At 45.2% G+C, this 26,155-nt stretch overlaps 1 protein-coding gene across 1 annotated transcript in view; it reads left to right on the top strand.

Annotated features, from left to right (window-relative positions):
* Positions 1 to 432: 432 nt before the first annotated feature.
* ATP8A2 (ATPase phospholipid transporting 8A2) overlaps positions 433 to 26,155 on the top strand; it is a 250,069-nt gene continuing 224,346 nt past the window's right edge. The window contains exon 1 of the mRNA XM_083498877.1: positions 433 to 1,018. Coding sequence (XP_083355003.1) covers positions 943 to 1,018 — 76 coding nt within the window. The 5' untranslated portion in view covers positions 433 to 942. The remainder of the gene's footprint in view (positions 1,019 to 26,155) is intronic.

Genomic DNA, 26,155 nt, shown 5'->3' on the forward strand with positions numbered 1-26,155 from the left:
CTTCTGATCTATTAGCTAGCAACATTTTATTCAGGTTGGCACCCCTGCTGGAGACAATTCGCTCTTTGACCATCTATGGGCCAGAACTTTTGTGTTCTCCTTTTGAATTATTTCTGTTGCGAAACGCCCTGTGATCTTCGGATGAAGGGCAGAGTAGGACTTTAATAAATTATACACACACACACACACACACACACACATATATATATATATATATATACACACACACACACACACACACACACACACAAAAAACATGGTTTGGCCAGCGGCTGCTCTTCGCCAGCTCTCTGTCCCTCTTGCCGGACACGACCTGCCCCCGCCGCCACTACCCGCAGCACGGGCACGACTCCCGCACCAAAGGCCACGCTTCCCACGTGCAGCGGGCGCGTTTCCCGCCAAACTCCCGGCCTCGCGCTGGAGGCTGTTTATGAGGCACGTGCGCCCTGGTGGCCGGAGCGGAGACCTTGCTCTGCAGCTGGCGGGAGGTTGCGGCGAGTCGGCGCGTGCCGCGAGGACTCCCCCCCCCCCGCCCCAGTCCTCCTCTTCCATTCGGCCAGGCTCCCCCTCTCTCTCTCCCCCCCCGCAGAGGTGGCTGGCGCTGCCCTATAACCCCCGCTCGCCCCCTCCCTCCTCGCCCTTCGCAGAGCCGCAGCGGAGAGCCGAGGCCAAAAGCGGCGCGCAGGCTGAGCAGCTCCCTCAAGGAGCGAGGCCAAAGCGCCCGCCAGCCGCAGGGGAGGCGTCGCCGCCGCCGCCGCGTGCGCGCGGGAGAGGGCTGCGCGCGCGAGGCAGCGAGCGGCCAGGAGTGGATGGCGGGGTCGTCACGGCCGCCGCCGCCTCCGCCTCTCCTGCTGCTTCTGCCGCAGCCCTAGGCGGCCGCCGGGCTCGTCTCCCGCCTCTGCCTGGGCACTGCTGAGCCGCGGCGCGCCAGGCTGCTGCAGCATGCCGAACCCCAGCGGCCTCGACAAGGCGCTGAAGATGTCCTTGCAGAGGAAAACCAAGATCCACTCGGCCGCTGGTAAGGGGGGTGGTGCGGGGAGGTCGGGGGGTGCGAAGCGGAGGGGAGGGACAAGTGCCCCCGGAGCCCCCCACTCCTCCTCCGCGTCTTTATTAACCCCGCGCCGCCTCCGCTGCTGCATCCACTGCGCAGCAGCAGCAGCAAGCCGTCTCTCGCTTCTTCGCCGCGCGAGCTTTCCATTTCATATTTATATCGATAGAGAGAAAGCGCGAGGCTCATTCCATGCATATTTCATGGCGACCGGGTTGGGGATTCGTGACATCATTCACCTTCCTGCCCGCCTGGTTGGATGAGGTCAGGCCAGGGCATTCTTGGGCGGGGGGGGGACGGAATCAAAAGAGCTGCTCTTCGGAAAGGGAGATGGTATGATGGGCGGCAGAGGGAGGGGAAAGGGTCATTGCCAATCTGCTCCGGATCGATCGGTTTCCAGTTTCGCTTTTAGCGTCCTCCAGGGAGAGGGAGGGTTCTGCTCGTGGCTGGGCCTGATGCCGGATTGACCCTTGCCAATCGGCCCGGGGATTTTCGCTGCAGTGCGCGCTCGTGCTTTTTAAAACACCCGGCTCGTTTGCGCCTTTTTTTTTTTTTAATGTCTTGCGCTTGCCTGCCGCTCTGGCCGGTTCGCAAATTGAATAAAATGCGAAACCTGTCAACTTGTCAGCCAGCAGCAGCAAAGCCTGCACTGACCGGCGGAGAGATTAGCATAAACCCACCAGTGCGCTGTTTTGGGCATATAACTAGTGCACCCGGTGATCCATCTCCTTCCGGATGTAAACATTAGATTCAGAGTAGGGATTTTCCTCCAGACCTGCAGCAGTGGGAAAGGTGGTTAAATTATCCTGCTCTCCTGCTCTGATCCCAGTAATTATACACATAATCTGCATTGAAACATGCACAACCTTGCACACTAAATGCAAAAATGCATATATGCAAATACAGATCATAGGTCAATGTCACATATAGTTCAGCGGTCACATATGCACATATAGATCAATGAGCACTATCTATTCTAAAGACAGAGATGGCCTAATTTCGTGTGTGTGTGTGTGTGTGTGTGTGTGTTTATCATGGTCTGTATCCTAAATTGTGTGTGTATGCGCACACAACACCATTGCTCTCTATATCAGGCAGTTGATGACCAGGCATTTGATGATGTTCGCGCTCCTTCATCCAGACTACAACCCGTGCATCCTGTGACTGCTGCCTTACTAATAAGTCCAAATTCAGTTCTCTACATTTTTGTACCAGTTTGCAATTTATTTATTTATTTATTTATTTCAGCAAAGGCCTCATGAAAATTCACCATCATATTAATGTGATTTTCTCCTGATATGCAAGTCTTAGTGGTATGCAATTTTTTTCTAATGTGCACAGTTTTGCAAAGCAATTCTCCCCAATGTAATGCACTTTTAAATGTTACTTTCACAGATAGATAGATAGATAGATAGATAGATAGATAGTATGCATTGCTTGGCTGGAGAACTGCAATTGCAAAATCTGGAGAAGTGTGGATTTTGAAGGGTGGTTGTGTTTTGGTTCATATGTTGTTCTGGAAAGTGAAAATTAGGTAGGTTTGCCTTTCAGTGCAAGCTGAATCAAGTTTCTCTCTCATTCCCAGTAGTCTCTCTGTGAACATTCTACTCCTGCATGTGAATATCTGAGGACTTGGTGAAGAGATATGGAAGCTCATCTAACAAAACTTGCTCCTTCCTTCCTTTCCATCATTCTCCTGGATGGTTTTGATTTTACTTTAGAGCAGCTCTGATTTTGATCTAAACCATGGCAGTGTGCATGTGTGTGTGTTTATCCTTTTCCTGGGTCCTGTGCGTTCTCCACCCTGGACCACAGGTTCTCCATCTTTGGCTTGGGTGGTGCTGGACATCTCTGTCCTGCCATGCTATGCTGCAGCTCCCCCATTCCCCCAGCAACTGCTGCCTGAAGCAGCCACCTCACTCTGCCTAACTGTAGGGCTGGCCCTAGGTTGCTTTGGTGCATTTTGGGGTTGGGAGGCAGCAAATTTAGATGCCTCCCCACCCAACATAATGAACACAGAACACAATCCTTTAGGCAGTTATCATGTATGAGGCCAATGGAAATGGACATGAGATGCAAGAGCCCATTAATATTCTTGTGCAGCTCCTATTCATTTCGCAGGGATCTTTGGAGAAGAATTTTCCAGCATGCCCCATGTTAGCTGAAACTGGTCTGTTTCTGTTTCTGAAACTGGTCTGTTTCGTGGCATCCAAAAGATGCCAACAGAAGGGGTCATCTCACCTTGCCTTGTGGTAAGACTCCCTTTGCCAGTACTCCCACCACAGTTTAAGAAATTACAACTTAAGTGGAAATGCCAGGGTAATACTAAGGGTGTGGAACATCAGACTCGGGGGCCAAATGTACCCCTCCAACCTTCTCCATATGGCCCTCGGACCTCTCTCCAGGCCATACCCCTAACCGCCTCTGGTTCACACCCCACATGTTTTTGCCTGGCTGGAATATGTCCCTGAAACCTTGAAAATGCCTCTTGCTTGTCTGGATGGAGACTAGACAGCTGTGTGTGTGTAGGAACCACATCATGTACTAAAGTAGAGCTTCCATTGGTTGCCCTGCCTACTTCTGCCTCTGGTCCCATCCACCACTGGCATGTGGCCCCTATAAAGTTGCCCCAAAAGCGAATGTGGCCCTTCAGCCTGAAAAAAGATTTACCACCCATGGATTATACCTTGGATTTTATATGCATCAAGTATGTGTTCTGCCACTGACTTTTGTTCCTCTTATGCTTTCAAACTTTACTCATCTAGCTTGCATCTTGTCCCCATGTCACATTTCAGGAGCTTATGTGTAGCACCCAAAATTTATTGGCAGTGGAGGTGTTGCAGGCAGGAGATTAGAGAGAAGATATGAGGTTCACAGGAGGTGTGCTCCTCTCTAGGGTTGACACAAGGAAGCACAGTGAATCAGCCTGGGTTTGTTTAATGCATGCATTTGGGAGAGTTTTCTCATGAAATATATTTCAGGGAAGCACAGTCTTCTAAGGGCATCTGTTCACTACTTGCATCTGCAAAGTCATTTGAAAAACACTGCTGTACCTGCATTGAAACTTGCTGTTGCGTCGGGTCAGTGCCCATACTGTTTAGTATCTGTTCTGGGGAATGACAAAAATTTCTCTCCTCCCTAGTTCCGGAATTTGGCTGTGTCCATGAAACCTGTGTTGGGCTACATGCCTTTTAATGTTTCTGACTTGTTCCTTAGCTGTTCCTTGCAATTCTTTGATGAAACTCCTAGGTACTTGTTCAAACAGTGGACTAATGTATAGAGTACTCCCTTATACTAAAATTACACCACTGGTCTTTCCTACCCAGTATTCTTTAGCCTGCCTGGCAGCTGCTAAAGGGATTTCTCACTAAAGTTTGAACCTAGCGTTTGAAACAATGAATGCCCTCTACCACTGAGATTTAGTCCTTGCTTCTACAGTGGTGCAGTTTAGGCTGGATTTGGAATCAAAATCTGGCCCCACAAGCCCAGCCCCATTGGCAGATGGCCACCCAGAGAGCAGCAAGTGATGCAAGGGGGGGGGATCTACTGGGGCTGGCGTCAATTGCCAATGCAATTGCCAATTTTCTTTTTTTAAAAATACATTTTATACCAGGGGAAAGACTAACCAGGCATGTACATGGTTAAATATCAGATGCTCATCATCTTACTATTTTTACTTTAAAAACATACCATTTTCTAAAACACAATGCTGCGTATTCCCAAGTTAATGTGTTTAACACAGGCTTCCTCAACCTCGGCCCTCCAGGTGTTTTGAGACTACAATTCCCATCATCCCTAACCACTGGTCCTGCTAGCTAGGGATCATGGGAGTTCTAGGCCAAAAACATCTGGAGGGCCGAGGCTGAGGAAGCCTGGTTTAACAGGGACAAAGCTCTCGTTTTATTCCTGTAATCATGACAATGCTGTGATGTAAAATGTGAAGGATCTGAGGCAGCTGGTCATTTCCTCGTAGGCCACTGCCACTCGCTTCCATGGTTCCACTGTCTGTCCTCAGGGTCATTTGGCAGCCTTCTGGAATGTGTGGGGGCCCAAACCTATGCCCTGGTGGCATGTCTGATACATTACTTAATTCTGCTGACTCTTCCTCTTTCAATTGCTATATTTTTGGTGATTGCGGTTTTTAATTTTTTTATCTCTGCTGGCTTCCTTGAGCGTTTCAGTTTTCAAAGCAGAAATGTTTCAGATAAGCAGATTTCAGACCAGAGCTGGCCCAACAATAGAGACAGGCTAGGCAACTGCCTAGGTTGCAAAAATTTCAGAGGTGCTTAGGAGTACATTCAGGTGGAGGGAGTATTGTGTAAGCTAGCATTTCTGTCCCATTTTCTGATGTCCCTTTCACACGGCAGTACCTGCTGTGTTATGAACAGAGGCTTTCTGGCTGACGTTCTGGCAGGTTGCAGCACTGAATATCATTCACATCAGTAGGTGTGGTGTGACACAGCAATGAACATCATTGCACAACATTGCTACTCTCCCACCTTGCCTCACATGTATACTCCCCCCCCCCGGTGATTCCCCCATGAACCATTACATGTTATGGGCCAGATTCAACTAAGTAGGTGAACTAGCTGGAACCAGCAGTTGTGTCATGGGCCAGGAGTCAGCTTCACCTGCTGAGCAGCAACCTGAAGGAGCAGAAGGCAAAGTCACTCCACCTGCTGATGATCAGGAGCCTTCTTGCTCCTGGTGAGAACCAGCTGGCTCCAGCCTTCTTAAGCAGGGTTTCCAGCCTCAGTCAGTTGCTGGAAACAACATTTGTGATTCCTGACCAAACCTTGCTGCTTCTTGCTTCTCGTGACCTTGGACCCTCGGCTTTCTTGACCCCCGGATTGTCTGACTAGGTGAACTGAGATATTCCTGACTTTAGGACTGAACTGGACCTTGTATATGAACTCTGCCTCCAGGCAAGTACCCCCCCCCCCAAAAAAAAACTTGGCTGGTTGGCTGGTTTCTTCCTCCATTGAGCTCTGCTGTGCCTGGCAGCACAGGACTATGACCAGTTGTGCGTGTGCGCCACAGTTGTGCATCAGGACATTCCCCCTCTCCTCCCCTCGGGCACCCCACCGACCCAAATCAGCTCTGGGGGCTCTGGATAACCCCCAGAAGAGTGCAGAGGCCAAAGATAGGATTGTTCCATTGGGAAAGCTGAAATATTTGCACTAATGGAACAATTGGAAGAGTGTGCCGTTGAATTCCTCCCTTTGTATGCATTTGGTACATGCTGTAAAATATGCATTTGAGTTCAAGTGCATCCCCCCCCCCCAACATACACCTTTTCTATATGTGGGTTTTTTGTTTTTTACACACAATCCTTATTTATGTACATGCTTTCGGGGACTGAAATTTCATGGCAGATCACAGGATGTGCACAATCTGACTGATAGTTGCAGTCCCAACATCAAATTGATTTAGTCCACTTTGAAAAGTGTGCCAAACAAATTCCACCTCCATCCCTCACGCTGGTGCCCTCCAGATGTTGCGGGAGTCTCTCTCCCATCAGCCCTGCCCATTGTCCATGCTGGCTCAGGTTGGTGGCAGTTGGAGTCTGTCAACATCTAGAGGGTCCCAGGTTTCCTGTCTATGCTTTAGTGCCACCAAATGACCATAATAAGAGGCCGCACATTGATTTAAATTTAAGTTATTCTCTAAGATGCTTACAACTCTTTTTTGCTGAAGCCACAGAGAGCAGTGACATGCATCCTTTCCTTCCTGGCTCTTTTAAGTTGTCTAAAAATAAGCTGTTGTCAATATCACACTAGGTGGTTGCAAAGTGCATTTCCTCCTCTCCCCCCCCCCACCCAAAAAAAAATCACTTGAGGCTTGCAAAAAATTAGAGGTCAGATGTTGACACCATTAATATTGATTCAAATAAATAAATGCTGTTCCAGTCCTTTGTGATCTCCATCCAGGGGATGTCAAAATATTGTTGTATCAAAGCAGTAATTACAGTATCCCTTTTCAAAGTTTGCAAAATTGAGCTATAAATGCGAGGCGACCTGATGGTGCAAAGCCATTATCCTTATTTAGCTAATGGGAAATTTTTGCTGTCTGTACTTCCCAGTATAGTGCTAGTCTTCTAACTTTGTGGGCTTGTGTGCACAAGGGAAAAGTTACCTGGGCTGGCGAAAGGCATGTGGTCCCATAGAAGCCACTTGGGCCTCCAGTGACAATCTAGGAGCATCATGTGGCTTCCAGGGTGTCCATGAACCCCCCCCCATTGGTCTGATTTCATTTTTTCTTTGACACAACAGAATGATGAGTTGTTTTTCCAAGTCTTTACATTGTTGTGCCAGCTGTCGCTCCACACAGTAATGGATGTGCCATTCAGGAAGTAGGGGGTGCACTTCCCAGCTACAAAACAGAACTCATCACAGTTGGGAAAATGTGTTTTCCCCTCTATGGATGCATTATTTGGGGAGTTACATTTGCATTCTTCTTTGCAACAGCTTAGCACCAACTCTGCAGTAGAATTTGTGTCTCAAAGGCCCCTACTGCCGATCCAGAGGAAGTCCACTGCACTTAAGTTTCATTTAATCAATAGGACAAATGAACCAATGGGAGAAGTTAGTCATTACTAACTTAACATCCCGTTTATTTCATTTTGACTTAAGTTTAAACACATTTACTTTCCTTGAATCAGGGCCATAGCATTCTTTTGGAACACCAGTTTGATATCTCAGTAGAAATAAATTCTACCTTCCAAATGTGTTGCTTTTGTGAGCAATGTAAAATTCACAACTTGATAGTTCCTACATAGCAGCAAATCATGATTTGCAAAGCATGATAATTCTATCCAGCAAACCATGGCTGCTGAACAGCTGTTTGAGCAAACTATGGTTTGGGTGTTAAATCTAAACCAATGGTTACCATGGCCCTGAGTGTCTATTGTTTGGGAAGAAAGCCACACAAACCATGGCTTACCTCTACGTGAGACGCATTTGAAAACCCTCCTTTAAACCTTGGCTAGCACAAACAGGTCCTGTGTCACCATGTAGCATTGCTGTATAGCTTCTGGAGCCCTAGGGCTCTAGCAAGGCTCATTCCTGAGGCCTTCTCTGGATTTATCTGCCACTGATAACAAGCAGCAGCCAACTGGATTAGGGAGCCACATTTAATTTCACACAATACCCCCATGCTTTGTCTCTTCAGGGCATTATGGGAAATTTAAATGGAGGTGCAGGAACCACCATTTACATTTCTGATGTTGCCTTGGAGTAACACTAAACTGTGGACATTGCAGGACTTTTAAATGGTGTGCTACCAGTCTCTGTTGTTGCCAGGTGGTGCCAGTGGGGCAGCGATGGAGGAAAGGGCCCTAGATGGCATATTTGATAAGCTCCTCCTGTTAAACCTGGAGTCATATTTGGGCACAAGCCATGACTTATTGCTACATTTGAATTGAACCCATGATGTGATTTTCAGAATTGGTCAAAATGGTGGGCCACAGCCTCAGTTAAGTGCGGAAGTGTGCTGGGATGGCTTCATGAAGGCTTGGAAGTGATTTCCCCTTGAACAATGTGGCTCTTGGGTTGAACTTGGGAAATCAATATGAAAAACTGTAAACAGCCTGGGGATAACAGACTTGTCACTCCATGTTCGGTGAGGATTTTGCCTTCTAGCGGTAGGGAATCAACCCACGTTAGTCTCTCATATTTAGCAGAATAGACATGAGTTTGGGTGATTTGTCATGATTTGTCAGCATAGAGAGCGAAATGCCCATATACTGTCTCTCACCCGATTCAAACAGCTATAATAATACAATACGTGCAATATAATGGGCCAGATTGAAATACCAGTTTCACTAGCGGAAGACCCTGCAAGGACTCCTGCTAGTGCAATGGGGCTTCCCCTCTCTCTGCCTCTTATGCTTACTCTGAAGGGTAGGGTGATCCCACAGAACAGTGTCCAGGGGGATGAGAGATTGTTCAAGCATTTCTGCTTGTCTAGCAGAACAATCTCCTTAGCACTACATAGGATTCCACCCAATGGGTTGTAGTCAACAAACTTTTACTCAGAGTAGGCCCTCTGCCATTAACGGTGATTTTAATTTCAGTGGATCAACTCTGAATCAGAAATAACACACCTATATAAAGAGTATATTATGCTGCCGGTTCAAGTGTTCATATTATGAATCTATGAAAAGGGTAACAGATTGAGGATAATGAGTTCCTCAAATTATAACGTTTACTTCTTACAAGGTATCACCTCAAATGTCTGGTGCCAATTAGATGGAGAGATTCAATGCCACCTTTTTAGTCTGGTGTGTGCGTGGCTTAGTATAATACTGCACTGTTCTGCAATAGTGATGCGCAGATCAAACAATATCAAAGGTCTGTTTTTACTTTCATGAACACCTGCTTGATTTTTAGCATCCTTTTGGTAGTCACTGATTCTTCCCTCCCCCGCGCCCCCCCCCGCCTCAGACTGCAGTTGGAGGGTTGTGTATAAAGTACTATCCTCTTTATAGGTTGGAAAAAAAACCCTTTAATAGGAAGACTAGACTGCAACCAAGTATTGCTACTTGCAAACAGCCTTTTTGGTACATTTGAGTTTTAAAACATGCAACATCCCACCTGCAGTTGGGTGTGGCAAAGCCCCATCAGAGTCTTATTCTGAATGGGTAGTTTGTCTCCTAAGAGCTGATGCATGGGGAATTCAACACTGCATGGTGTTACGGTGCAGGCTGCCTCCTGTTTTGAATGCTCTGCCCCAAATGCTATTCAGAATGCCTCAGGGAAGTTTCTAGCAGTGTGTCTGGACCGGAATGCAAATGCACTGTGATCAAAACAAATGCTGGTGCCGTCGCAAGACTTGACTAACCGCAGATGCCATAAAGGCTACTATGCTTCCTGCAGGGATTGGCTGCATGAGCACGTTCCCATGGATAACTCTGTTGTGTAGCAAATCCAAAAGACTTGAAGTCACTCCCCATCAGCATAACCCCAGCCTGCTTTCTGCAAGGAGCAGCTGTGCAATGGGATTTCATGTGGGAAATTTGGTCACATAGCTGATGCAGCAGGGTTTCCAACTACCCCATACCTAATGCCAATTATGACATTAGGTATGAGGCTGGTGGGCATGGTTTGGGGAAAGTGGCTCTGTGGGCCAGATTTGGGCTGCAACAGTTGACTTGGCTACAAACAAACAGTTGCATAACACTGGCTGCTGGTCTTTTGCCTGGCATTAAGTGTTATCATCTCTAGGGAACAGATAATGGAAACAAGGATATGGTGGTAGATTCAAAACCAAGGATATTTGATTCCCCCTCTCTCACCTTCTCAGTCATCAGTCACCACCAATTCCTGGGCTCTGAGCTGTCTCCCCCTGTGGGTTCCCTTCCACCACCTCTCTTCTGCATCCAGCCAGTCCATGCCCTTGAGATCCTGGCCCTTATTAGCAGAAGGAGTCAATGCGTACACAGAAGGCATCACGAAAAGGGCAGCATGTAAGAGCTGAGTGGTTTGCAGCAGCATATTCATTTTAAAAGACCTCCCTGGATGTCATTGCTTCAGCATCAATATGAGCAGCGTTCCTCTCTGGCCTCTGTTATGAATGAGGTTTGCTTTCCTTTTGTTTGGCATATATTTGACTTCTGAGTCTGACTGCATTTGCTCTGTGACCCAGACCTTTCCCTGCTGAGCTTTTGGGAGGGATTGCAAGCGGTATTATTAAAAGCTTCATACTGATAGTTCTTAACCTTAACCTACCCTTCTACAGAAGGTGGAAACCAGGTTTCCTGCGGTTCCAGCACCTTTTACAAAACGTTTCCACCATGATTTACTGGGGCAGTTGCACATTTGATATCTAGAAACCGTGCAATGCAGCCCCCTGCCCAAGAAAGTGGCCATTTGCCTCCACTTCCTGGTCAGCTATTACAATCCAGGCTGCAGCTTGCCATAAGCAGAGACACCCAAGGCTGGCTCCAGGTTAGAACAGCCTCCTGGCAAAGTGGTACCCAGTGGTCTCTACAGAGAAGACTAAGCTGCTCTCAGTTGCAGTTGAGTCTGCCCACTTGATTGTACCTGGTCTTCTTGTGGGCCGAACTCTGCTTTGGTTGTCACTTCAGGGGTGACAGTCTGGATGCCCAGTTGCAGCGTATGACTGGGTCACATGCAGCTTCCAACCTGCAACTTGATTTGCACCCTATCGCTCTTTAGTGGTGGTGCTTTGTTAGCAATTAGGAGCAGCAAGAACCTTAGAATTTGTCACCATCCTGTGCATATGATGTGCCTATAAGGAGGGAGATCATGACTTAGCATGATGGCAGCCACCTTGCACATGCGATGTGTGGAGGAAGGAACTATTACGGAAAGTGACCTATGAAGAAGGATGGCCGTGGCCTTATAACAGAGGGGTATCCAACATGATTCCACTCCTGATGCTGCTGAACTACAACTCCCATTATCCCATGCCATTGATGGGAGTTGTAGTCCAACAACATCTGGAGAGGACCACATTCTTTGGCAGAATGTTGGATGTTCTCTGCAGTGATGCTCACAAATTGAGTAGAGTCATCTGTAACCACTGCTAATGGTTTAAGTGATCAAAAGCAGATCAATACAATTTTTAACCTATTCGCTCATTCAGCTGTAGGGTGGGTGTATTTGTCCAGGCTATGGCATCAGCTCTGTGCTTGCTTTGTCATGCATGCATCACAAGTTACCAGGCCTACTCTGTGCCATTAACAAGCTGCCAGAATTTGGGTGGCAGAAGATACAACTGAAAACTCTTCGCAGGTTCAATTTATCATAGAAGGGTCTGGAATTTACATTTAAGAAATATTTTATACTAGTCAGAAACTGAGTTAGTAAGAGCAATAATGCCTCTGCTTGCTGCTATCTTTAATTTTTTGGGGTGGGGTGGAATAGACATACTGTTGTCCACTTCTGCCCACATTAAAATCTAGGATTTCTTCATTGATTTCTGTGTTCAGCTCTCAGTTTTGTCCAGGGACAGTTATAACTATTATCTCAGTGTGAACCAGGAAATGATCTATTCAGACAATAAGATCATTATATTTGTTCTTTTTATATCTGTGTGCCTCTTCCTTTGCTCTCTTTTGCTCATTTCTCCTAGAGCAGGAAAAAGGGTAGAGTGAAATTGAGCACAGGACAATGGAGGAAGAGAGAGAGAGAGAACCTTCTACTCTGCTCCTTTCCTCTTCTGCACCCCTTGTCTTCTCTCCCTGCTAGCCTCTTCCGCCAGCTGATCAGCAGCATTTAGAAATCTCTTGGGCTGTTGAAACCATAACCTCTTCTTCACCAGCCATTACCAGCCACTTTTCTTTTTCAATGCTCAATGTTCTTTGGCTTCTGAGCATGCTTAATCCGCATTAAGCTCTTTTTTTCCAGCCTCATAATTTATTACAGATCAGAAATGACCTAAAATAAAACTGCACAATGCACTATAATTTTAAATAAATAGCAAAATACAAAACTAGGTATACCATAATGGCCAATGGCTCAATGTACACATGTACAAAATAACAAATGACCTGTATACATAGGGACATAAGAAGCTCGGTGTTGTCTACACTGACTGGCAGTAGTTATTCAGAGTCTCAGAAAAGGAACATTCGTAGGGGACTACCTGGAGATGCCTAGGATTGAACTTGGGACCTTCTGCATGCAAAGCAGGTGCTCTACCACTGAGCCATGGTGCTGGTTGGAGCCAGTGAGAGTTGTAGTCCAAAACACCTTTGAGGTTGGCAAAGGCTGCATTATAGCATCTTATTTCAGTTGCATGTGGGTTCTGTGTTGGTCGGCGCATGGAATACCAGCCTTGGAGGTTGAAAATTAAGAAAGGAAGCCTAAGATGTTAACTGCTGAAGGACTACATTAAGAAGATTGAGAGTCTTAAGCCATGAGTCCCTTCTCTGGCTGAGTTCTGTGCCCCCAAATAGAACTGGATTAGTTGGAGAAACAAGAATGCAACTGAGATGAAGAAGGGGAAGGGCCCTCACTGAACAAGACCGGAATAAATACAGTTTTTCCAGGTCCCAGGCATCAACATGGAGCTTTTAAAGCAGCAGCAGCAGCAGCACCAGTTTAGGAGAAAGTCCTCTGCAAGGATGGAAGAATCATTTGAACCGAAGCTTTCCAAACTTTTCACGTTGGTGACACACTTTTTAGACATGCATCATTTCGTGACATAGTACTTCAGTTTTACTAGCAAACCGGAGGTTAAACAAACCCCTTTCCAACCCTGGGAGGAGCATGCAGAGCGTTCGTGCGACACACCTACACACTGCAGCCGACACACTGATGCGTTGCGGCACACTGTTCAGAAAGCTCTGGTTTAAATAACCCAAAGTGAGAGCATCAGGTTCGCGGTTGATGACTCACCTGGCAGTTTTCTAGTCTGTAACTAAACAAGGGACTGCAACTGCAGTTGGGAGGAAAACTGATCAAATGGTAAATATATACATTAAAAGATTGTGCACATGCCGTCCTTAAATAGAAAATGATTTGGCATGGAGGAAGATACAAGGGATCAAAGAGTGTTGTGGGTTTTGTTTTTTTAAAAAGAAGCCAATTAAAGGATCAAGGACCAAGATCTGAATGTGAGAGATAATTATAGGTAGCAAAGGCAGGTTTAAAATAGAACAGGTAGATCGTGTCCTGGGGAACAAAGCCATTACAAGACAAATTGCTGGGAGAGAAAGCAAGAGGGCAAAAGGCAATGGAAGTGTGAGAAAGTGGTAGGGAAAAAAGAAAGAGATGAGAAATGCAGGCATGAATCTTAACCAATTAAGAGTGTAGAATCCTTAAAAGTCAGAGGAAAGATTCCTTTGTTGGCTGTACAAAGAACGGTGACAGTGAAAGAGGCGCAAAGCCTGATGGCTGGTGACAGAGCCTTCTCTGTAATGGCCCCCAGACTGTGGAACTTCCTCCAGATGAAGGTGCACCAGGCATTGTTTCTTTTAAGCTTTGGGCGGTCATTGAAGAGGCGGCTCTTCCTCTTTGGCCCTGGAAAGTTTGAACTCTTATTGTTAGTGCCCCCTTATATACCATCTGTTTTGTTGAAGTGCATGTATTATGTGGTATTTTGGGAGTGAAGTTCTTTTTATTTGGTTTATTGTATGGTATTCTTTTTAGATGTAACCCATCCTTTGACCTTACAGGGAAGGATCTATAACTAATTATGTTGTTCTTATTGTTATAGTGCCAACTGTAAAAAGGCCCCCCAAAACACATCATCCTAAGTTACATTGTGGGGTTGTTTTGTGTTGGTATCTTGTGTTGGTATCAACTGGTATCTTGATTTTAGGCAGCTATCGAAGATGTTTTCTTTAAGAAGTCTTTTCCTGAAGTGCAATCCAGTCATTTTATGGAATATTAATTGCACATATCTAGGAATGATTTTATTTTTATTTTTTAAATATAATTTTTATTAACAGGCCAATCAAATCACATTATTTCCAAATCACATTAGTTCCAAATTATACAGCCAGATTTTTAAATTTTTGTTGGGGATACCCATACTTCAAGCTCCGAAAAGGGGTCCAAACATCACTTATATTGCTGCTTTAATTAGACAGTTCTATCCAGTTCTGTCCAGATAGTCTCTTTGTTACTTTCCTCATCTTCTTGTTGTTATCATATATTCCTTTCTTTGCGATCTCTGATAATCTTCACAAGCGGGTTGAAAACAAACATCCTCTGTGTGGGTTTTACACTCTCCAAAAATCATATCACATAAGGACAGACTCCATTCCACACCTCCGTAAAGAACTGTCCGTTCTTTACGGACAGTTCTGTCCTCAGTCTGTCCGTTGATTTCCCCAGGCTTGCCAAGCATATCTCAGAGGGCTCTGCCAGGTCTAGATCACATTCCGATAATCATTCGCATTCTGATGACCCTGGTCCTCCTCCCCCCGTCCTTCTTAGGCAAGCCTGTCTTGGCGAGACGCCATTTGAAACTGCGTCATAAAACTTTCCTCCATTCTCCGATGTTTACCAATCCTCACTTTGATCAATAATTCACTCCACACAGTTCTTAAATTCCTGCTTGTGATTAATAAATTGCAACGATTCTTCTCTCTGGGGTGGAGGGTTATTAATACTCACATAAGGCAAAAAAGAAAGAAAAGTTTTTGCCTCCACCCCCTTTCCGTTTCACTCCAAACATACCTGTAGTGGTTTGGAGTTACTCGTGCGTAAACTGTCCCCTTTTGGAGCTTGGCTGCCTGGGTTAAACCGTCCTGACTGCACAGCCCATCTCAGCGTGGCTGCCTCAGTCGCTCGCAGAGTCTGTCTGTGGGCGTTTCTTAAACCGTTGCCAGCATAAGAGTTGTTTGACTCCCAATTGTCTCCGCCTCTCATTGCGCGGGAGTCTCCTGCGCAAGGAGGGCGTGGGTAGTGGAGGACCAGGGCTCTCCTCACTGACTTCCAAGGAAGAATCCCGGAGCCCTTCCACCTCTTCTCCCATTTGCTCTCCTGGATCCTCGGTGTTACGCTGATTTCCTTTCCCCTCCATCAAGCTGCGTCTCCCCCTAGTGCTTGTACCTTCCCCTGCAGAATCGGAGAGCCTCTCCTTCGCCTGTTGCTCTGATGTCAGTTTCCTGACAATACCAGTCTTTTAATGGTGGTTCATCACTTGATTTATTTGTCCCGCCCGTTGCTCCGCTCACAGAGATCCATTAATCAGCAGTCTTTACTCCCAATCTTCACTTGATGTATGTGCTTTAGCTTCTTTCCAATTATGTATTTCCAATTATATATTTCAAGCCAAAGTGAACCAGTGCGCTAATTGGAGACAGCGTCAGGAAGAGCCGACTTCACACGAGGGCTTGTGCCAAGTGTCCGCACCCCCTTCTTTCGAATCCGGGGGTGAATTATGGACACCGCTGGCAAGGCAGTCCCCCCATCCCCTTGGGGCGGGGCTGGGAAGGCTGCATACTTCCCATAGCAGCCTCTTAATTACCTCGTGTGGGTCGGTGAGATGTTATTGTTGGCCATCTTCCAATGCGCCCCCTGGTGGCCCCCCTCTAGGAATGATTTTATTTGTTGAGTGTGTTTTTATTGTTTTTTAGAGACTGTTTTTTATTTTTAATATTTTAACTCTCTTTATCTTGTTCTACACCACTTTGATAGCTTCTGACCACAAAGCAATTTATAAATAAATAAGCAAAATAAATAATATATATATTAATATAAATTGGGAAATGGGAATTATTTGAGGAGAAGAATGTGCTTTGAATTGCTTCAAAAGACATAGTGTGTACACAGCCTTAGGGAGGGTAATATAGAACCCTTAAGTGGAACTGATGAACCAAATAGCCCCTTCCTGCTGGAATCAGTACAAATTGGTATGTGCACACTTCTTAATATAAAACTACCACCCGGGAAAGTATTTGCTTTAATTACATCAAATTTCCTTTGTGCATTTACAAGGTCATGGGTTTTGTTTCTTAGCAAAGCAGGCTGCCAGCATGTGGAAATAATTGCATAAAGCATACTTTGTGTCATTCCACCTTACCTCACTCTGAGCACATTGTACTTGAGATTCCTACAGAAAGTCATATTTGACAACAGAGTTAATAATAAATTGGAAGGAATGTTAAGTGGTTGAGGTAGAGAATGGGGGTGGGGTGGGGGTGGCTTTTGCTTGGTAGGATCAGAAATGAGCGGCAGCAACTAAGATTCGTCACTATCAAAGCATTTGTAAAAAATTGTAGATTATTGCAGACAAAAGCTTTTTTTTTTTTCAAGACAGCGGTTTGTTAAATATAACTAGGAGATAACTGCCATCATGCTCTTGCCATCCACACCCCAGAAATAGGAACGATGTGAGGTTTAAAGAGCTTGCACACATCATAAGTTTTTGAGGTCCACAGAATGTATAACCTTTTGCCTGCGCTGCTCACTTTTTAAAACCAGCTAATGGCCCATGTCTGCTATGGGTAAAATATTAACTTTACATGACCAAATTACAGTGGTACCTCTGGTTATGAACTTAATTCATTCTGGAGGTCTGTTCTTAACCTGAAACCGTTCTTAACCTGAGGTACCACTTTAGCTAATGGGGCCTCCCACTGCCGCCACGCGATTTCTGTTCTCATCCTGAGGTAAAGTTCTTAACCCGAGGTACTACTTCCGGGTTAGCGGAGTCTGGAACCCAAAGTGTTTGTAACCCGAGGTGCTTGTAACCCGAGGTACCACTGTAGAGGGTTGGAAATGTGCGCAAAATGATTCTGCATAGTGTTAACAGGTGGTGCCATGTTTGTACAATTGCTTCTCCATGCCTGTCCAGCGCGCTGTGCAGTCTGCATTTACTGTGCCACCAGATAGCTGCTGATCATGCGGTGAATAGTAAATATGATTTTTGCTCTGTATACTGGGTGTGTGATGAAGCACTTGCAGGTCCAGTTCACACATAAAGCTAAGTGAAACCACAGCTAACTGTGGGCAATGAGTTTGTGGGTACTAACAGGCCACATTCGCACTGCACACTTAAAGCACTTTGATACCATTTTGTAAAGTCATGGTCCCCCCCCCAAGGATTCTGGGTGCTGAGAGTTGTTAGGAAACCCCCATTCCGCTCAAAGAGTTGCAGTTTTCAGAATGGTTTAACAGGCAATCCCACTTCACAGGGAACCCTGGGAACTGTGGCTAGCTACTTATTTCTTTACTGAAATTTATCACGCACATACAAATGGAAATGGCAATAAAAGCATATATAAATAGTTCAAATATTTTAATCTTATGAACTGTCCAATTTTAAAAGAAAATATCAAGACAGTGTACAAAAAGAAAAAAAAGGAATATATAGAATATATATATAGAATATAAGTTTAAAAACAACAGTGTTTTTGTTGTTTTATTTTTAATTTTATGTAATTGTTGCATGCCCATGTTCTCTAATGTAAAAAAATTGTATATCTCAATGCAGCCATGTTAAACTGCATTAAAGGATGAAAATAAATAAAAAACTGCTTTACCAAAAAAAGAAAGGGAAAAAAGAACACTGTATAGGTAAAACCAACAGGTGCAACAAAACAAGGTTTTGCAGCCTTTTAGAAAATACAGCAGTGTTGGAGCCTTCCATTGTTGTTCTGGTGTCATCTGAACTGGAGATCAGATAAAAGGGTTATTCTAGCAAGGTGCAAATGGGTCATTAGTATTCACTTAATAAAGGTAATGGGGAATGAATCTGTGCAGTGGAGATGGGGACCTTGTGGCTCTCCAGATGTTGTTGGACTCCAACTCCCACCAGCCCCAGCCAGCATGGCCAGTGGTCAGAGGTGATAAGAGAGTCCAGCAACATCTGGAGGGTGACAGGGTCCTCATCCCTACTCTAATGTAAAATCACAGATGAGAACATCCTGAGAAACCCTAGATTACAAGCATTTTTTTTCAGGATGTGTTAGTTTGGGATCTTAATACAACCTGTGCTTTTACAAGACTATTTTACTCCAATAAATGGTGTGAGGAGGCAGAAGAAGTCACGCTTGGCAAATCTTGTGTCTCAGAAAAGGTTGTGTGAACTGGTTGAGGGAGTTTCAAAGTTTTTTATAAAACAGTTCTACTGTAATAAAATGATTAAACAAGGCAAACAGAGACAAGTAATGAAAAATGCAGTGAATTAGACTAAGTAAAATGTTCCTGGTGCCAAAATGTCTACCCTTGGCAGTAGGAGCCTCTGGTTGGATCCACAGCAATTATAATACACACTCCCTCCAACATGAAATTGTTGGATGGGAACACAGGGGTTTTGTTTGGGGTGGGGTTTTTTGGCGAGTGGGTGGAGAGAAATGGCAGCCTAAGGAAGATGCATTAGTTCAGCTGAATTGAAATATGACAGCTGGGGGGGAAATACCATGAGTAAATGCAGTCAGTCTACAGATGGGGAAACATTTTGACCAGGGATTGGAACACTCTGGCCTACAAACCTGATGAGACCCAGCTGGTCTCCCCCATTTGGCCAACAAGATAAGCCTCTAGCTACCCTATCTCCACAGTCCTTTCAGCTAGAAGACATACTGGAAAGAAAGGCAAAAATGTGCTATTAGCTCACAATAAAACATCCACATTGGGCCCCTTTCTTGCTGCTAAATGTGTACTATGGTGGTTCACACTGTGTGGAATGGGTATTATAACCCCAGAATCCAGCAGCAATCTAGATACAGAGTTAGAGACTGCAGAGGCCCTAGCTAATGAGGACCAAGTCAGGGCTGTGAACCAACTGTTGGTGATCAAGAGACCACTGTGACTCAGGTTGTTTAGACAAGAACCCCCCCCCCCCTTTTAAGAACCTGAAGTTCTCCAAAATGGGATGGAACAAGGGAGAGATAGTCTGGAGGCAGAGGCTTAAAAGGCCCCAGTCTGCGTGCAACATCTTTTGGAGTAAGTTGCTCACTTGGAGCTCTCCGTGGTTCTGAAACTCCTAACCTGCCTTCTCTGGAAGGATCTTCTATCAGACCAGAACACAATGAAGGAGAAAGCTCTGCTGCCCACCACCCACTCGTCCACACACATCTGACTTCTTAGGATGGATTCAAATGACTAGGAATCACAATATATGGTACCTGTAACTCACTGATTGTCTGGCAAAAATAGGGAATCTGTAGCCCACTAGATGCTGTTAGACTCAAAGTCCCAGCCAGCATGGCCATTGGTCAGGGATGATAGGAGTTGTAGTTCAACAATACATGGAAGGCCATAGGTTCCCCCCTCCCTGCTATGTAGTTAATTCTGAAGATACCGTGTATTTGCTTGTGCTTTAAGATATAGTTATGTCCATGAATTTCAGTCGGTATATCCTGAGTAAGACTAGCATTGGCTACAACCCCAAGTCTCTAGATTTCACCTAACTCAACTTCCAACAACTACACAAAGCATTATGTGAAACTTTTTTGCAACCATTTGACCATTGCGGGCAGGTGTCTGGTTCGTAAGTTTCATTGTTTTCATGTGATGCTATATTCCCCCTCCCCCTTTCTTGTTGACAAGTTCGGCAGATGGAAGGAGGAAAAAACAAGTCAGCTTAGAAGCTGAGATGTTTTCTCTGGAGACGGTTTCCCCTTAGTCTATATTCTGGATAGGAAACAAAGACATTAAATTGAAGTTGCCTGGGCCTTAACACCAAAGAAAAGAACGTGACCTTTGTAGTATCTCATCTATATTACCTTTCATAAGAAAAAGCTTTCCTGGAAAACGTAATTGGTTTACATCCTGAAATTACAGAACTGCAGTTCCATTGTGAAATTCCTAGTAGCAAAGCCAAGCACCACAAGATGGCACAGTGAAGCTAGTATGCCTGCCCTGGTTGTATACTTTTAGTTGATAGAAACCTACATTATGCTTAAGTCGCAGAAAGACAGATACCTGTATAAAACTGGTACCTATTGGTGCCCAGGCCAGAATGCCTGCAAAATTTCGTGTTCTTTATAGATGTCTGGCTGACATCCTCTTTACGTATATACAGTATATGAAAGTTAAGAGTGCAGGTCCCCTGCTGACTAGGGCCCAGGCACATTGTGTACCCGCTGCCTGCCTGCTTCTGTGTATCCTCTTACCAAATAAGATATTGAAGGCTCTTCCCTGAGCCCAATTCTCATGATAGACTTCTGCTGTGCACTGGAAAGTCCTAGGTTTGGAGGTCATGTCTCTGTGTTTTTGATCTTATTGGCACGAAATTTTCAGGTGCTCTTCCCCTGCCGCATTCATTCATTCAAATCCGCATTTGTTCTTTGCTGCAAATGGACAAATGGTGGGACTGTTTGTTTAAGCATTAATCTGCTGTTACAATTGATGCTTAAAACGAACAGGTCTCCTCTGGGCTGATGAAAATTCGTTACCCATCCATTCAGTTTTGATCTGTTTGGCCCGCTGGAATGTCACAATAGTAATGCAATTGGAATGAAACCAAATATCAGAATTCCTGCCCTGTTTTTATTGACGTTGCTTTAGGCAAAGATTAATGAGTAGTGATTTGATGGGCTTACATTTTCTTCCTTTGGGTTTTTTACCCACCATTAATAGCTGAGCGATTCATGACTATTAACCCAGGATTAGGTTTAGGGCTGCTGTTGCATGAGTTGTCCTGGTCCTTGTACTGAGAGAGGGGGAAATACCACAACTCTAGCCTACTGGGTCCTTGAGTTTCCAAGCAGTCTTGATCACGGAATTGTTGACAAACTTCCTTAAGGCTTTGTATAATGAGTAGGTGTTACACTTACCATGGGATGACCTGTGTCGGACTAGCTTTTTAATGGATGAGCAGAAAGACCATGATAGCAGCTTTATGGAAAGGACCAGCTGATGGACTGTATTTGACTTGTGGGAGCCGCTGTGTCAAGGACCAACAATGTTCTTTGAGAATCCACTTCTTTGAGCCAGGATTGCTCTCATGCATTATGCAGCACTACCGTTATGAGAACAACAAATGTATTGCATTATGTTAACATCCTTCACAGGATATTCTCAATAACTGAATGGAAACACATGCGAACAACAGTGAACTCAGGCTTAGTGGGGACTACAGCTGTTCCTCCTTTGAGGAAGGGTGCTGGGCTTCTTCAAGTTTTAGAGCAGGCAAGGCTCTTGGCTCCCTGGATTTGGCTGGCACCGTTGAAACTGCCCTTTAAGGATGCTACCATGCGTATGGCAGGTAGCCATTTTGAAAAGTGGGAGCAGTAGAGCAAGAAAGGGGCGGTCATATCGAGAGAACAGTGATGGTGGCAACAGTGGTGCCAGAAGTGGGAAACTATATGAGAAGAACATGTAGTTCTAGATCTCGCAGTCTCATTGGGAGTAGCGTTAGTGGATGGGCCCTAAAACTCAGACTGGCTAAAATGGTGAATTTAAAGCTGCATACATAGCTCCATATTTAAAATTCATGATACTGCATTTGATATTATCCCTGCATTATTATTCTCCCACTCACCTGCTGGGCTAATAGCAGCTTTATGGGTGGTAATCTATGATTTTAAGTGGGAACAAATTGGCAGGGTTGGGAGGGGGTTAACTGTCTTCTCTGCTGGGGCTGCTGCTCCAATAAAATTTGCAATCCTTCTAATTAGTTTCAAAGTGTTGCATTAGTTGTTTTAAATCATTGGGAAAATCAGTCATGGATCACCCTTGTCATATAGCCTGTATCATCATCTTCTTCTTCTTCTTCCTCTTCCTCTTCTTCTTCTTCTTCTTCTTTGGCAATCACTCGTAGCCAAGCAAGATTATCTTCCATAAACACATTTTTAACAATGAGTCCATAGTAGGCTGTATACAGACCATATGTTCAAAGTACATTTGAAACATGTTTAAAGCACCTCTTCAAGAATACTGGGAACTGTAGTTTGCCTTTCACGGTGCTACAATTCCCAGTGCTCTTTTAAAAAACTACAGTTCCTTTGGGGAAGTCATGTGCTTTAGTTGTACTTTAAACATATGGCGTGTACACAGCTATAGTGTACTTCCTAGAATTTGTTAAATGTGTAATCCAAGACACCTTTGATTGTTAAAAAACACACTTGAAAAATGGAAATTTGTCCATGTCTCCAGAATAGGGGAGGACTCAAAATGAACAGTGCAATCTCTTGCATGTGCACTCAGATGTAAGCACCTTTGAGGTCAGTAGGAATTAGTTCCATGCAGTGCTTTTTTTCTTGGGGGACGCAGGGGTACGTATACCCCTAAACATTTTGTGAATCTAAGTTTGGCCTCATTGAGGGGCAGTATTTCAATATGAGTAGGAAAATGAGAGTACTCCTAAACATTTTTTTCCCCAGAAAAAAAGCACTGGTCCTATGAATGTACATAGGGTTGCAGCCAGAGGTACTTTCATGTCTGCAGATGGGACATTTTTACACCCAACTGACAAAACATGGGCTATTATAATTATCTTGGAATAGAAGGTGCCGTAGACTTATTTGGAGCAGAATTTTGGGGTGTGGGAGTTCATTGCTTCTCTAGACTTCAATTGGGAAGGGTGGGCTGTTCTAGAAGCATCCAGAAATGCAGATATATGCTGACAAAAAGGAGCTTCATTTACGTGTGTGTGTGTGTGTGTGTGTGTGTGTGTGTGTGTGTGTGTAAAAATCCATTTCCATCTCTAAATCAAACACAGAGCAGTTGGTAACATCTATTCTGCAGCTGTCCACAGGGATCATTTTAATCAGCCTTGAGCCCCTCTAAAGCTACAGAAATCTTTGGAGGAGGGCGGCTGATTTTGTCATCCTGCTGTGCAAAAAGCAGACCAAACAGTATGCCTCTGATATTCCTCTGCTGGAAGAGATTCGTGCCTGTAGGTAAATGTGCCTTTCGGCGGTTGCTTTTTCCTGTGCTTTTAATGAAGTTGTGAATGGAACTCGAAGCCTTAAGAGCAGTTCTTTGGAGAGGGAGGCCAGTACGTGTGGGTGGAGATAATCTTCAATCCTGCATTTTGAAGTGGTGTTTCATAGATGTCAAAGCTGCGCGGAGGACATGCGCCAGAGTCCCATATTTCAGAAGGGATGAGGCCTTCACTTGCTGGCAAAAATATATTTCAGCTGCCTGGAAGATGAGATTAATGATATCTCTGTGCAGCCATTACATCTGCATCCTAACTCCTTTTTTAAATACAGAAATCAGAGATTTGGAAAGTTGAAAACGATTGCCAGTTTGATTCCAAGCCCAATTTAAGGTGCCGGGTTTAAACCCTGAATGACTCGGATTATGAGCCTTGGGACCTTGGGACCTTAAGGAACACTTTTCCTGCACGCTGCCTTCATTGAGGTCCTGCTCTGGATTCTTCAGCTGTCTGATGCCTGGCATGTGTCAGCTGTTAGAGGTGCTGGGATGTAACTCGGCTTGCACCAGAGGCTGATGCATCTGCGTGGGAAAGAGCAGATAGAAAGAAGAACCTCCAAGCTTCCTAGAGGGTATCCTTTAACCCTTGCTGATCTTTCTTCAGGCTAGACTGATACTCTTATGATTGCTGACCTCATTTCCTACTTCCTCCTCCACCCTCATCTTGGGAGAGGAAATGCAAGAGCCAGCATGGCTCGTTGCATTTCCCACCTTGGTTAGGTCACATCTACACCATACATCTAAAGCAGTCTTTAAACCAGTTCAACAGCCATGGCTTCCCCCCAAAAGTCCTGGGAATAGTTGTTAAGGATGCTGCCAGAAGTGGTTAGGAGAAGCCCTCACAGTGCTACAATTCCTAGCAAACCACAGTTCCCTGGATTCTTTTGGGGAAGCGATGATTGTTAAAGTGGTAGAAGAATGCTTCAAATGTCTGGTATGGATGTGAGTTAGAACTAGGATATTTCCTCTCAAGCACGCGTTTCCTGCAATGAACATAACTTTCCTATTTTCCTAAACGCAGAAGTCACGGCATTATTTTATCCAGGGTAAAGTGTGCTCTTCCAACTGTGATTCAGTGTTCGCCTTAACTTCTGTTGATGCATATAATCTCCACAAGCCACCATTAACAAGGAGGTAATGAGCAAGGAAGGGACGCGGGTGGCGCTGTGGGTTAAACCAAAGACTTGCCGATCAGAAGGTTGGCGGTTCGAATCCCCGCAATAGGGTGAGCTCCTGTTGCTCGGTCCCTGCTCCTGCCAACCTAGCAGTACCGCTCCGGCGGGAAGGTACCGTATTTTTTGTACCATAACACTCACTTTTTTCCTCCTAGAAAGTAAGGGGAAATGTCTGTGCGTGTTATGGAGGGAATGCCTACGGGTGGCATGCCTACGGATTTTCCTCCTCTAAAAACTACGTGTGTGTTATACAGCAAAAAATACGGTAAACGGCGTTTCCGTGCGCTGCTCTGGTTTGCGAGAAGCGGCTGAGTCATGCTGGCCACATGAACTGGAAGCTGTATGCCGGCTCCCTTGGCCAATAAAGCAAGATGAGCACTGCAACCCCAGAGTCGGTCATGACTGGACCTAATGGTCAGGGGTCCCTTTACCTTTAATGAGCAAGGAGTTAATGAACAAGGAGTTTGGTGTTGGTGCCCACCCTGTGCAATGCCCTCTCTGTTGATTTGTTGACTTACATTTTGTGCAACCTTGTTCTCTCAGCTGGACAACATCATCAGAAGTCAACAGGGCTTTGCTTACAAAGCAGAAGCCGGACACACTCTGCTGTAAACCACTGGAGTGGAGAGGGCTCAAGTACGTGGCTAAAAGCAGTATGGCACACAGAATGTTTGGGTGGCAGTTGAAGGAGAAAGAGGAGGCGAACAAGAGAAAGAGACAGATAAGTTCCTCAAGTCTAGGGCAGGCCTTATCACAAGGCAAAGTGAGGCGATGGGCTCGTGCAGCCGATGTGGGGGAAGGGGTGGTGGCGGCGGCAGCCCCACATCCAACACCTCCCTCCCTGACCAGCTGTTCCTCTCTGTTGGAGGTCAGAGCTCTGTGTGCCTCATAGCTCTCTGTGCAGGTCCTAAAATAGCCTGCATCCCTCAGATGTGGTACAGGAGGTTTTTTTTCCAGCCTCAGGCCGCCTCCATATATTGCTGCAGCACAACGTCCATCATCCCTGAACACTGACTAAGCTGGGTGGGAGTGATGGGAGTTGTAGTCCAACAACATCTGAGGACCCGTGGTGGACACTGCCCCATTGCCAGTGTTGAACTGGCAGCCCAGCTGCTTCTCTACATAGAATGGGGGTGCGGAGGGGCACGGCCTTGTCCTCTTCGGTAGGCAGCCAGCTCTCTTGAGCTTGCCCTGTGCAAGCATTAGACCAGGGGTCAGCAAACTTTTTCAGCAGGGGGCCGGTCCCACTTGTGGGGGGCCGGACTATATTTTGAAAAATAATAATGAATGAATTCCTATGCCTCACAAATAACCCAGAGATGCATTTTAAATAAAATCACACATTCCACTCATGTAAAAACACCAGGCAGGCCCCACAAATAACCCAGAGATGCATTTTAAATAAAATCACACATTCTACTCATGTAAAACCACGCTGATTCCCAGACCGTCCACAGGTCGGATTTAGAAGGCAACTGGGCTGGATCTGGCCCCCGGGCCTTAGTTTGCCTTCCCATGCACTAGACAGCTTATAATAAGGATTCTGGAAGGGGATTTCTTTTTTTTATTCTTTCACTTTAATACATCACAAAAAAGAGAAATACAAAAATAAACAAATATCC

The sequence above is a fragment of the Podarcis liolepis genome, assembly GCF_965112155.1.
Source record: "Podarcis liolepis genome assembly, chromosome: 4".
NCBI lineage: Eukaryota > Metazoa > Chordata > Lepidosauria > Squamata > Lacertidae > Podarcis > Podarcis liolepis.